Genomic DNA, 13704 nt, shown 5'->3' with positions numbered 1-13704 from the left:
GTTGTATTTATTATTATTACTATAAGATATAACTTGAAATGGTCATGCTGTTATAAAAATTGTTGTTATGTAATGTTCCTGCTAATGGAAGTCCGTTTCTACCACGGAATAACATTATAAAATAAAAATATAACTTTTTAACTTTTTATCTTCGCAACTGCGAGTTTAAAGGGATAATCCACCCCAAAATGAAAATTTTGTCATTGATCACTCACCATGTCGTTCCAAACCCGTAAAAGCTTTGTTTGTCTTCGAGACACAATTTAAGATATTTTGGATGAAATCCAGGAGGCTTGTGACTGTCCCATTTACTGCCAAGGAAAATGGACTGTCAAGTTCCAGAAAAGTGTGAAAGACATTGTCAGACGAATTGTTGAATAAAGTTGCTATGTTTGTTTTCTTTGAGTAAACAATGTATTCTCTTTGCTTCATACACTCTAAAAATGGCTGGGTTAAAAATAACCCAATTGGCAACCCAGCACTGGGTAAATATTGGACAGAACACGTGCTGGGTTAAAGTAACCCAGCATGCTGGTTTACACATTTTAACCCAGCATGCTGGGTTATTGAGAAAACCCAAGATAGAGTCATTTTTACCATTTGTGGGTTTGCATTTTTATTATTCTGGGTTATTCTTGCTGGGTTATTCTCATAATTTCACTTTTACTTAACAAAGCAATCATGGATTAATAAATAATGAAGAATACAGGTTATTTAGACTGTTAAAAATATTTTTAATGCCATCTGACATTCAAAAACTTGTACCAATGACAAACAACATGGAATTTTCCCTTTTTTTGTTTCCAGCAAATGCAAAATAAATAATTAAAATAAAAATCACAGAATTACAGTTGCAATAAATAATAAAAATTTTTCTGAATGACCTGTGTCTAGCTGTTTAACTATTACATTTTGACATATTTAGCTATTTAAATACACAGTGAAATGACATTAACAATTAACATTCTTTAAATTTAAAGATGTCCTTAAATTTATATCAAGTATATAAAGACTCCTATGTAGGTAGATGTGCACTGCTTAGTGTAGTTCAACATATAGTTCACCCAAAAATGAAAATTATGTCATTTATTACTCAACTTCATGTTGTTACAAACCCGTAAGACCTTCGTTCATCTTCAGAAGACAAGTTAAGATATTTTCGATGATATTCGAGAGATTTCAGACCAGGGTGAATAATTAACAATTTTCATTTTTGGGTGTACTATTGTCAAACACTTAAGCTCTGAAGCAAAGATCTACACCTGAGAGCAGTGTAGTCTGCTATAGAGCCTGTCTATGGAAGGACAATTTTCAAAAGGAATTGCAAATTATATTTTCAATTGTGTTTTCCACATGTGACAAATTGTGACATAATCCAAACACAATTGCAAATCTTGAACAAAAACACTGAACAAAAATTACTTGATGCATTCATGAATGCACAGTGACTGCCAAATTTCAAATAGAAAAGCAAAGTCCATTTGCAGCTGTATTTTCCATGTATTATGAGTAATAAGCCTGTCATATTAATCAAATACTGCATCATAGCAGCTTTACAGTATTAAATAGGAAAATAGTGTGTAATAATGCAAAGAGACAAAAGTAAACACTCAGTTTTCAGTTGAAGTCAGTTCATCATTGATTCAGTGATGTATCGTCCCTCTGTACAATCAAGTCGATGATATCGCTTGATATTAATTGTTTCAAACTAAGGAAAACCAAGGAACCAAAACTCCATCGGTGACAGAATGGAGAAAAAAACCTTGGGAGAAACCAGGCTCAGTTAGGGGGCCAGTTCTCCTCTGACCAGACGAAACCAGTCGTTCAATTCCAGGCTGCAGCAAAGTCAGATTGTGCAGAAGAATCATCTGTTTCCTGTGGTCTTGTCCTGGTGGTCCTCTGAGACAAGGTATTTACAGGGGATCTGTATCTGGGGCTCTAGTTGTCCTGGTCTCCGCTGTCTTTCAGGGATGTAGAGGTCCTTTCTAGGTGCTGATCCACCATCTGGTCTGGATACGTACTGGATACGGGTGACTGCAGTGACCCTCTGATCTGGACACAGACTGGATCTGGTGGCTACGGTGACCTCGGAATAAGAGAGAAACAGACTAATGTTAGCATAGATGCAACATAAGAACAAGTACATGAGGTTTTATGAATTACCCATCTGTTTTTTCACTGTTTCGCACATGTTACCTGAGAAAACACAAATGGAATCGCAATTACTTTAGCATCTGAATTTAAAATGCCTCACATTGAAAGCTGTCAATTTTTGTCAGTGGTGGGACCATACTATGGAGAGTGTTTGTATTGGGAGGTGACGTCACTCAAAGACAATTGTGCCAAATGCTTTGAACAATGGAGGTTAAGGCACTACTTAAGGCATCTGCCGCTCCGAGAGATGTGTGATAAAGAACAGACAGTGCAACCCGGATCTCCCTATATTCTTGGCACCTCACACAATAAATAATTCTGTCATTTTTACCCCAAATGCAGCTACTATCCCCTGCTAACAGTTAGTGCCACATGGTACTATTGGTCAATATTCACCATTAACCAAATGCTTTTCACCTGAGGAATAAAATATAAGGTAAGATGCAAATAAGTAAATAAGAGTAGAACTGCAATGTTGTTTTGCTGACGTGCATCAGAGTGCAAACAGTGAGAGATTTGGGGTAAAAACTACAGAAATATATCCCAATAAAAAACACGCCCCATAGTATAGTCCCACACTTGACACAAAATGACAGCTTTCTGTGTAAAGCATCTGAAATTCAAATGCTTTTTAATTGCATCTGGACTATGTCACAATGTATGCATCCACATGTGGAAAAATGCAATTAAATATACAATTTGCAATTCCTTTTGAAAATAGTCCAGAATATCCTTACCTGTCCATTGATTATGATAATGCCTAAGAGATCTGCTGGCATTTTTAAATCGCCACAACAATTGGATGGGGTTTTGTGGACTCTGTTCGGTTAAGGAATTCCAGGTTTGTTCAGACCTTTAAAATAAATTTTAAAAAAAAGTTTAATTAACTGTGTGAAGTTAATCATGAAATTGACCAATCATGATTATTTGTGAAATTCACCTATGAGTTGGTCTACAGAAGCAGAATATGATATAGTGATTGGCTGAAAGGTGTGCTTTCAAACTGTCTAATCAATGGGATGTTCCAGTCATTATACATCACAGTTTTATGTTAATATGCTGGCTATATCAAACACACACAGTCACTGGCACAGATAAGGGAGATCACACTGCATGCGCGCACACAGACATTTCTATGACAAGTCACGTAGGTAACTTACTGTGTTACTCCGCAGCTTTAAAACAGTCCATATAACGTTAGTTGATAAACACGAACTTACCTTTAGACGCCTCAATAAGACTGCATTTGACGAGTTTTTCTCTCACAAATGTATCCATGTGCTTTTCTGACAGGAAAAAAACACATTTTGAATTATAATTTGTATGTAAAAATACTTTATAAACCACACAAGCATCAAATCACCTCACTAACGCGGCCCTCGCTGTGCGTGCGCGCACTTTGAAGAGACGCCGATTCTTTTCCGGGAATCACTTTGTTCGAGAATTACTGAACCGGTTTATTTGAACCGGATCGTCGGTTCTTTTAGACCTGCGGTCCGACTATATCGTACGTAATTGTATGATTTACATGTCGATATGGACAACTGCAGGCGTTTACATTAGAGCAGAAAGTCGTATTCGCTTTTTGAACTCATTTCACTCACTTAAATGTTAAATTCGTTTTTCAGTGTCAGAAACAACTTTTTCCTCTATTTTCACAGGTATTCGCATATTTCAGCCATCTGTTACTGTCTGAAACTTAATAAAACTGTATTAATCTGTCGTCTCAGATACCTTAACACGATTATGCGAGTCACGTAACGTAGGTTGGCCGTTTGAGGTAAACTGTTCATCATTTAACGTAAATAATGTTGGCCTGTAGAAGTTTAACACTTTTGTAGCCGCAAAAAGGTTATAATTCTGCCAACTTAAAATAATTATTAATGAAAACATTAAATAAACTTACCTTAAAACAGTTGAAAGCTGTGTCTTTGCCCCGTTGTTCTTCCAAAATGACAGTTGGGGAGCGATTTAAACATCTTCAAGGCGCGTTAAATAACCCAGCGCTGGCCTGAAACAACCCAGCGACGCAACCCAGCAGGTTTAACCCAACACCTGGTAAACTGAAACTACCCAAAAGTGTTTAAAAAAAAAAAAAATAACCCAACAAAATGACCCAACAGACTCAACCCAGCATTTTGGGTTAAAAAATAACCCAGCAGTATTTAGAGTGTAATGTTACGGATTAATCACTGATGGCAGATGGACTAATCTGATAACGTCTTTCATACTTTTCTGGACTTTGACCGTGTATTTTACTTGGCAGTCTATGGGACAGTCACAAGCCTCCTGGTTTTCATCCAAAATATATTAAAATGTGTTATGAAGACGAACAAAGCTTTTATGGGTGCATTTTGGGGTGCATGGAGTATCCGTTTAAGTCGCCTTAGTTTCCTCTTTAAAATCTGAATTGTAAAAAGTCTTTCTTTCTTTCTTTCTTTCTTTCTTTCTTTCTTTCTTTCTGTCTTTCTTTCTTTCTTTCTTTCTTTCTTTCTTTCTCCACCACTTACAGTCTTTTAAAAATTTTGTTCATGCCTGGAACTGTTTCAAGGCATTGTTTCTCCACAGGGTAATCTATTAGCATTCCCTGCGCTTATTTGGGTTTCTGTCTCCAACTTATACATTTATGCATGGGTATGAATCAACACAAGACCAGCCTGCTCCCTTTACAATGCCTGTTCTCAACGGCCATGCCCATGCATAACAAGGAGCCTACTGTCTCTTTTGTGTGAATCAGCATGCACATTGTCTCTCCCTTTTCACGAACAGTATGAACTTCAGTGAGAGAGAGACGATTACATAATGTTCAGATAATGAGCAGGAGAAAAACAAGACAAAATCAAATATGTAAAAGATTGCATTCAGGTCTTTTATTTAACTTCATTACAGATCAACTCCGCTTCTCATTTACATTCACTAAAATTAAAAAGGAAATAGAGAAACAAGAAAATGAAATACAAACATCACTGTTGGCTTGACAAAGCCTTTCCTTGAAATTCCAAACTCTAAGTGTGTAGTTTGAATACTGGGTCAGTTTATACAGACCTATTTAGGTGGCTGATAGGGTATTGTTAGGGCATTGCTTGAGAGTTTTGACTGGTTGTAGAGATTGTTGATTTATTATTTTGAATTATTTTAATATTTCTGAGCTCACACACGCACTGAGGTGAGTGCCGCAGTATCTAACCAACAGTCAATGCAGTGTTATGTCACAAAAGTTTGTGAGAAAGACTGCGAGGCTTAAGTGCAATTTGGAACAGGGCCTATGGAAGGCTCCATACCATAAAAATGGGTCCGAATGCAATGATAGGATGTCTTACCTCCACTCATAAATTCACACAGCTGAGAGCGAGAGCTTGAAGCATGGCTATAATAGCTGAGTAATATAAAAGTGTGTTTAGCCGGTGTGGAAAAAGCATGGGGAAAAACACTCAGATTCCTGTTTCTGAAGTGGAAGCCAAAAGAAGACTTGAAAGACATGCCCAAATACAGAGAGACAAACACAATGTTAAAAAAGGGTAAACATTGGTGTTTTTACAATATGGAGGAATGTGATGGAATGTTTGGGTTTCAGTCGATACAACAAACTTGTGTGTTACTTCTATTTCAGGTAAGTGAAATTTAAAACTTTTAGCTCAATATTATAACTTAAAAGGATTCCTATGTTGAATCTTTTGTTGAAAGTTGCCTGCTTTTATCTGTTGAGACATGCCTTCACTTTTATAGACCCATATGAGCTGTGTTTGTCGTGAGGCGTGAAGGGTGCGAGTGGCGTTTTGCAAAGGTTGTCTGAAAACGTGCTTTATTTTTGTAGTTCTGCTAGATGACGCTAGAGCAGAACCTGCTACCCTACCTTAAACTTGGGCTGTAACTGAAATCCCACACTTCCCTTCTGTATAGTGGGCCAAAAAGTGTTTGCGACAAAAGAAGTATATCAAATTCATAGTACTCATTAAGGGTATAGGCAAAAAAGTCCACAGGTGACCTGCTGCTTCTGGTGAGATTCTGAAGTGTGCATACAGAGGACACTTCACTGTCCCATGATGCCAGCGCTGATGCTAGGACATGTGAGTGACAATGACAATATAGTGAATGTAGTACAAATACATTCCAGAATACATTCATGCGACACACAATCTACTATAGAACATACTTTTATGCAGTCATGGAGTAATTACTTCAGAATATGTACCTTATTGAGAGTATGGGATTTTGGGCCTTAATGTACTAAAATAACTTTAACTAAGACTGAAATAAAATTCATAGAAACTAAAGACATATAAAAAAGAAGAACTTATTACATGACAAAATGACAACAAATTTGCTTATAATTTTAATTAAAATGAAAACGTGAAATAGAAAAGAATTCAAATGTTTCAAAAAATGTAATGGTATCTGACTAATACTAAAATAACACTGGTTACTAGGCAGAGGTGCAGGGTTCTTCAAATCTTGTCCTGAAGGGCCTATACCCTGCAGAGTTTAGCTCCAACCTTGATTAAACACACCTGAGGAAGCTCATCAAGGTCTTCAGGATCATTAGAGAATCACATGTTGGTGAGATTTATTAGGGTTCCAGCTAAACTCTGATTGAATTTGAGGAACCCTGTCCTCGGGTGTTCTGGCTGGTTGCTAGGTAGTTTCAAAGGTGTTGGCTGGTTTCTATGTAGATGGCCGTTAAGGTGTTCTGACTGGTTGCTAATGTGTTATGCAAAGTATTTAATAAAATATTGGTGGATAAATATTTGGTGGATATGGCTTGAAAGCTTTGTCAAGCCAACGCAATCACATTGAAGTACCCAGACGGAGAGTGAAGAGGTCCTAGCGTGTGAAATTAACTAAACAATCAAAAAGTGCTTTTAAAACGTGTCTTAACATGATAAAGCTAAACAGGTTTGTAGCAGAAAGATGTACATGTACATTAATGCAAAAGTATTTGCGCAGGTCAGTACAGTATCTGTCTTTTTGCAGCATGTGGGCTAGTCGGTAGACGTGGTCAATGCTATCATCTATGTTTTTCGGGAGCCTCTGGGTTCCTGTGGAGGGGTGGATGGATCCTCAGGAATCCTGGCTGGAGAAAAGGACGCAGTGCGCTGAGAGGCTTGAACAGACCCTCGGCTGCTGGGCGAGGAGGGGGCTGGTGGGCTCTGACTGTGTCCCTTCCTCCGGCGATGGCGCGGTGGGGATTTAGTGTGGGTGCGAGGGTATCTGCGAGAGGAGCGCGCTGGCGGCTCGATCAGGTCGGATGGAGGAGGTACTGAGCTGCTGTAGCTCGGTGGGCTGCTGCTGTTGGAGGTGCATGTTTCACACGTTGACGCTGGTTCGCCAGGAAGAGAATCCTGAGGATGTCAATTAAGTGCAGACATTTACAGTCTTCACACGCCTACATCAATGCACTTTCATATTATGAAGGCGCGGGAAACGTCTAGGCTGTTTTTGTAGCACAGAAATATGATATTCTCATGACCTATTCTGCTGTACAGTATATTAGAATATGTGGTGAAAGCATGAATATTAATGTCTGATGTAAAGAGATGTTTGCAGTCAGGGTTCATGCTTTGCTCTCTGACTCACAGACAGCTCTACTGAGGTAATGAAGGACTCATCCACTTGAAAAGCTATTCTTAAACATGAAGCAGGTGTGCTGGGAGAGGGAACTTCAATAATGATGTCATAATACCTTCTCTTTTAAGATGTAGAGTGATACAGGATTCCTGCGCTCGTGATCAGTCATTACTGGGATGGCATCATCTAGAAACATAAATGAAAAAAATAATAATATAATATAATATAATATAATATAATATAATATAATATAATATAATATAATATAATATAATAACATGAATTAAAATAAAAAATACACGTCTGCTGAAGACAATATTTTTTACATTTTTCTCTCCAGCATTATGTATCCTTTTCATTTTTTTTTTATAATGTACAATTATAGCACTATACTTTGTATTATAATACCTTTGAATCAAATGACTAAAAACTGGTTAATGCTGCTTTGAGGGTGTTTCTAATACAGTGGCTGTGGGAGTGATGATAAATTTGCCATTATTATATTGTATTATATTATATTATATTATATTATAAAACAGAAAGTTTAATAAATATAAAATTAAATAAAAATCTTTAAAAGCAATACAAATACAAAATGCAGGTCTGTAGTACAGTATTTAAAAAAAAAAACGATGCATTCGTTTTTTTTTTTTTTTTTTTAATGGTATCAACAATACATTAGAACATTTCTTTTAATTCCTAACAAAACGTATCTAAGCTTAATTAGTGAACCTTTTTGTATGTATGTGTGAGCCCAGTATGTATTTACAGTAAATCAATATCAGCTTTATTACGTACCCTCTGGCTTGACGTCTCCATACCTGATGTGATGATTTTGCGAAATGGCTCGTGGTTTATTAGTTTTGGACTTCTGTTTTTTTGATCTGTTAATGAAAGTATTGATGGTGACAAACAGTTTACACCAACACTGTTAACTTGAGGATGGACGAGGGGCAAAGAAAAAAAAAAAGTCATACTTTTTAGACGGCTTCCAGCAAGCACACACAGTTACAAGGGTGACAAGGAGGAAGATGCCAACTGTAGACAGTATGATATAAAGAGAGCTTCTTTCTGCAAACAGGAGAACATTTTCAGCCGTTTTTAATTCTTAAAGAACTGCAAACATGACACAAATACTGTATGTATTGAATATGTAAAATTATGTTCAAAAACCCAATTCTTACTGTAAACGGTGAGTCTGACTGGTAGACTTCTCATGCTACTAATAGGGTTCTCCACCATGCAGCTGTAGACGTCATCATCAACCATCTGAACACGGGTGATGGTCACGACCTTCTGATCCGGGGACAGCAGCAGACGGGTCTCGTTGAGTAATGGATGACCACCTTTAGCCCAGCCGTAGGTGGTCTTAGTGCCTGTTTCATGGGTGCAGTTCAGTGTGAAATTCTCCATCAGTTCCAGCACGGTGGAGGTGGCCATGTGGACATGTGGCTTAGAAATTGGCTCTGTCAAAAAATCAGGTATGGTTTTATTGCTACACTATAAGTAGATAGATGATGCCAGTTAGGATTGTGCTATGTTAGATTTGTCTTACCATCCACTGTCAGATCGATGCTGCTCTCTCCAGTGAAGGTGTCATCGGTGATGGAGATCTCTACTTCATAAGTGCCCTCATCAGACAGCTTGAGATTATGGAGTAGCAGCGTTCCATTCTCAAACACAAGGATGCGGTCTCTGTATTCCGGTCGCAGGTTTCCAATGATCTCCGTGCCAATGGACTGGACCACTGTAATAGGTTTGTCCCTTTTCAGCTGCCATTTGATTACAGGAGGATCCAGACTGGTGCTTGAGTATCGGATGGGGAACAGAGCTTCTCCGCCCACCGTCCCTCTGATTAGAGACTCGAGACTGGTGATGTTCACTCCCTGAACACATGCTGTGACATGAACAATCGAATTCAGACATCTGATTTATGAGATACATGTTAGTTTGCCAAAATGCGAAGAGATCAAGTCAGCACCATTGACGTAATTATCAAATCAGTTCACAAACAGTCATTTCCTGAACTGCTGACTGCACTCAAAAAGTACGGTATTAAGGCCTAAATTTAAGATTTATCATATGTTTTATCATAAACAAACAATAACACTTTTTTTTAAGGACCAATTCTCACTAAGTAGCATGTATATTACTAGCATATTAACTGTTTATATGTACTTATAAAGTCAAGTCAAATTTGTATGCACTTTGTATGCACTTTATACAATAATGATTATTTCAAAAGCCCATATTATTTTCTTATTTTCCCATTCTAATTTTACCCATACCTAAATTTAACAACAACCTTTCTGACTGTTAATAAGCAGATAATTCTTTTTTTTCCAGAAAGTTTTAGAATAAAAGTGTGACCAAAAAGCTTAAACTTAAATGTAATGCATATTTGTGTGACATACATTAATGAAACAGGTAATAAACAGGTCCGATTCCTAGTACTAATAAACTGAATGTGTTTATATCAGGTTTATATGTTTGTCATCAATAAATCAAACTTGTTATAATCTCATACATTTTAACTAATTGAAAATTCCTTGTCAAATCATTTTAATGTTCATACCTTTTAGCTGAATAAATTAATAAATAAAGAGTAGTTAATTATTACCTGTGTTAAATATGACTTATACTATAAATCATGCAATTTTTTATTAAATTTAGCATTGCATTTCTTTTGCCATATTATAGAAGTAGTGACCAATCTTTTATTCTGAATTGTGTCACATCTTAGTCAAACAAAAAACAAAAAACAACAACAACAACAAAAAAACATTTATTATTTTTATTATTATTTATTTTTTAAAGAATTGTTCACAGGGCCAATGACATGCATTTAGACAATAGATGAATTTCTATTTTATTCCAACTTTAGGTTGTGTTCACTTTAGGTGACGGTTAGTGCATGCAGATTTGGCATTCCCCTTATTATAGTTTCCACACAGGGAAGATTACACTCAATTTGTCAGTTTGGTAAGGCCCTCAACCTGCCTTCTTTCTGACTTCACTGCAATCTGGTGCATGTAAAGCTATAATAACACTCATCAGATCACATTGAGGGCAACAACAGAACTTATGTAAAGACACTTTTTACAACTCTTTCAGATTTTGATGACTAATATCACAAAGTCACAAGCTAAAAATGAGTCACAGCTCTTTTCTGACAGGCTCACAGACAGCAGGAAAAATAATGACAAATAACAAAATGTAACTAACTCTATAATCATGCATAGTTATTAATGCCATACCATTTAAAAGTTTAGGGTCAGTAAGATTGCTTTAATGTATTTCGAAGTAGAGTTTCATGTACACCATAGCAGCATTTAAATACTTTCTTATATATATATGTAATTTGTGTTGAGGCGAAAGTTAAATGTTCCTTCAGAAATTATTCTAATATGCTTTAGAATAGGCTTAATTATTAAACATCAATGCTTCATTCTTGAAAAGATTTATTTTACTTTACTACTGTACAATAAGTAACATTTAAAAGCTGTAAGTATTCTAATGTAAAGCATCAAAGATTCTCAATCTTTTTGTCTGATAACCAGCAGAATAAAGCCTGTGTGGAAACAGCTCATCTCCTTAGTAACTGCATGCAGTGGGAAAGGCCTGCCAGAGATGTGCACACAAAAGCTTGAATTGTTTAGCCCAATTTCCCGGAATGAAAAGGTCCTACAGAGCGACAAACAATCAGTGTGATTAGATAAAAAGTGACACACGGGGCTCCTGTGACTCTGTTGAGGACAACATTGGCCAATTGTACAACACAAACAGCTTTTAAAGCAGTCGTGATGCGAGGATAGGAATGGGTTTTCATGATGTTGTAAATAGCAATATAAAGTACATTGTAAGTCGTCTTTGTCCGTCTAGTAACTTACTGTCTTAATGCTGATATCTTCTCTGGCAGTGCTTCAGACAAGCACAGCATTACATAGAAACCTTCAAAAACAACATTTTTATTTTACTCAACTTTTTTTTCGATTTTCATTTGAGTGTGGTATAGCAATCTTAATTTTTTTTTGTCATACTCCTAATGTATGAAGGTGACTGCATTATATAACCCAATATCAAATCCAATGGAATTTATTTGACCCTGTATAGCCTGACATATGAAAAAATTGTCTGAAAAATCTATTTTTGTTTACTTTTCTCTCTCTTTTTTTTGCATGCTTGTTTTTCGAGTATAATGTTTGATACATCATGCTTTTATTATATATATGGAGGAAAAAAAACACGTCAGTTTCATTGAGAGTCTCAACTTGTGAACATACTTGTAAATATGCAATTGGTGCAATTGTTGATATTTACATGTCCAGAAAGTAAGATGAAATTCTGAAAACTTGTAATGTAAATTGTGATACCGTATAGCAGACAACATACATAACATGCATAGACATATGAGTTATTGCTCTATATATCCCAGTATGTTTTTGTAAGATTATATTTAAATTCTTAGATGATCAATAGTTTTTATTTTGGTGGAAAACATATGCAGTGCAATGATGACTGAGAGGCAAATAAATGTTCCTCAAAAACTTGATGAATAATTATTTTTGGAAAAAAAAAAGATGGATGGACAGTCAAGTTGCTTCAGTAAAAGTAAGTTAAACATTACTAACAATATAAAAGTTATTGTCTCATTTAATATATATATATTTTTTTTAAAGATTGAAAAAGATTTCACAGCAAAAGACGTGTACAAATTGTAGAAAGGCCTTTTACTTCCTAAAAATGCCCGTCAGACAACAAAGGGTATGTAGAATATTGTGTCAAACAGGTTTTTCAGCAAAGTGTTGATTCTTTAGGGCTTCAGACATTTGCATATCAAATATGATACAGTATGCTTTATAGAGTTTTAAAAATGCAAGAACACTTTTTTAAGCATAACATTACATAAAAAGCGATTTGTCTAGTTTCAAATGATTACAAAATATATATTTTGTTATTAAGATAAAAATAATTGTTACTCATTCTGGCTGCCAAAACATCTGCTAAAAATCATATTGACACCAGTAAACTGTTTAAAAGATTTTAGAAAAACTCAAAAAGGGACTCTAGTTCAGAAGAAAGGTGTAGCATTATTCGTTTCCCACTTTATTGGAGATTTTGTTACCTTATGCTATGAAATTCATCCATTATAATAGAAGTGACAGAAGTGTCCAAAATGGTCTAAATTCCATATTTACTGGTCTACACATTACAATATGCAATGACATTAAAGTCCTTGAAATATTTTACACTTTGGTGTACCAGCCATAACTACGCCACAAGTTCTAGATCTAGGCCAACAACATTATCATTTGCTAAAAAGTTACAATCGTTCCTCTTACCTGAGTGAATCAGAACGGCAAGGATCAAGAGGAGAGGAGCAGCAAAAGCAGCTGATACCCGAGAGAAAGCTTCCTTCTGTGCCTTCATCTTGGGTCGAACTTTCACAGTCTTCCCAAAACAATTAGCATGATTTATTCACAGAGCATGTCCCCCACCTCTGAGTCCTGTCATTCCTTCTGAGGCTGGGCTATGCCATGCTGCTGACAAACACACACTCATAAACACAGCCCTGCACACACATGCATTCTCACAACCAGTGCACTATGATGGCATGTTTGTGAGTCAGTGAATGGGTCTGTTTGTGTAGGGGAGAAGGGGTGCTAATAACTGTGTGGGGAGGATGTTGTTTCTTCATGGCCTGACTGTTACTGTATTTCACAGATGATTTTTTCTTTCAGTAATTAAGATAATAATATAATAAAATAACAGGGTTCTTTAAAAAATGATAATGCAACATAACATCTCATGTTAGATTAATACAAATGAGATGAAAGAAAATAATGGAGAATAACAATGACAAAACAGCATTGACAGTTTTTTAAAGGGATAGTTCACTCAATTTTTTTTTTTATTGTTTACCGTGCCTCATGTCATTCCAAACCTGTATGACTTAATTTTTTTTTCTTCTGTGGAACACAATAG

The 13704-nt window shown here is 36.1% G+C and overlaps 1 protein-coding gene and 1 long non-coding RNA gene across 3 annotated transcripts; both read right to left on the bottom strand.

Annotated features, from left to right (window-relative positions):
* Positions 1-432: 432 nt before the first annotated feature.
* LOC127994995 (uncharacterized) lies at positions 433-4242 on the bottom strand. Of its 2 annotated transcripts, none has more exons than XR_008167971.1 (4): positions 4061-4242; positions 3375-3440; positions 2892-3007; positions 433-2086 (listed from the first exon to the last, which is right to left on the bottom strand). It is a non-coding gene; the product is annotated as an uncharacterized LOC127994995 (long non-coding RNA). The 2 variants fall into 2 exon arrangements; XR_008167965.1 differs by lacking the exon at positions 4061-4242 and adding an exon at positions 3518-3890.
* Positions 4243-5002: 760 nt separating this feature from the next.
* On the bottom strand, positions 5003-13309 carry LOC127994685 (hepatocyte cell adhesion molecule-like). Its single transcript, XM_052591821.1, has 7 exons — positions 13062-13309; positions 9275-9616; positions 8904-9185; positions 8697-8790; positions 8518-8603; positions 7835-7905; positions 5003-7493 (listed from the first exon to the last, which is right to left on the bottom strand). Exons 1-7 carry the CDS (start codon positions 13147-13149, stop codon positions 7164-7166), a joined length of 1293 nt encoding a protein of 430 aa, XP_052447781.1. The 5' UTR covers positions 13150-13309; the 3' UTR covers positions 5003-7163.
* Between the last annotated feature and the right edge of the window lie 395 nt (positions 13310-13704).

Source organism: Carassius gibelio, chromosome A5 (assembly GCF_023724105.1).
Source record: "Carassius gibelio isolate Cgi1373 ecotype wild population from Czech Republic chromosome A5, carGib1.2-hapl.c, whole genome shotgun sequence".
In the NCBI taxonomy this organism is placed as follows: Eukaryota; Metazoa; Chordata; class Actinopteri; order Cypriniformes; family Cyprinidae; genus Carassius; species Carassius gibelio.
The sequence above is the reverse complement of the archived record's forward strand: the minus strand, read 5'-3'. Positions and strand labels throughout refer to the sequence as shown.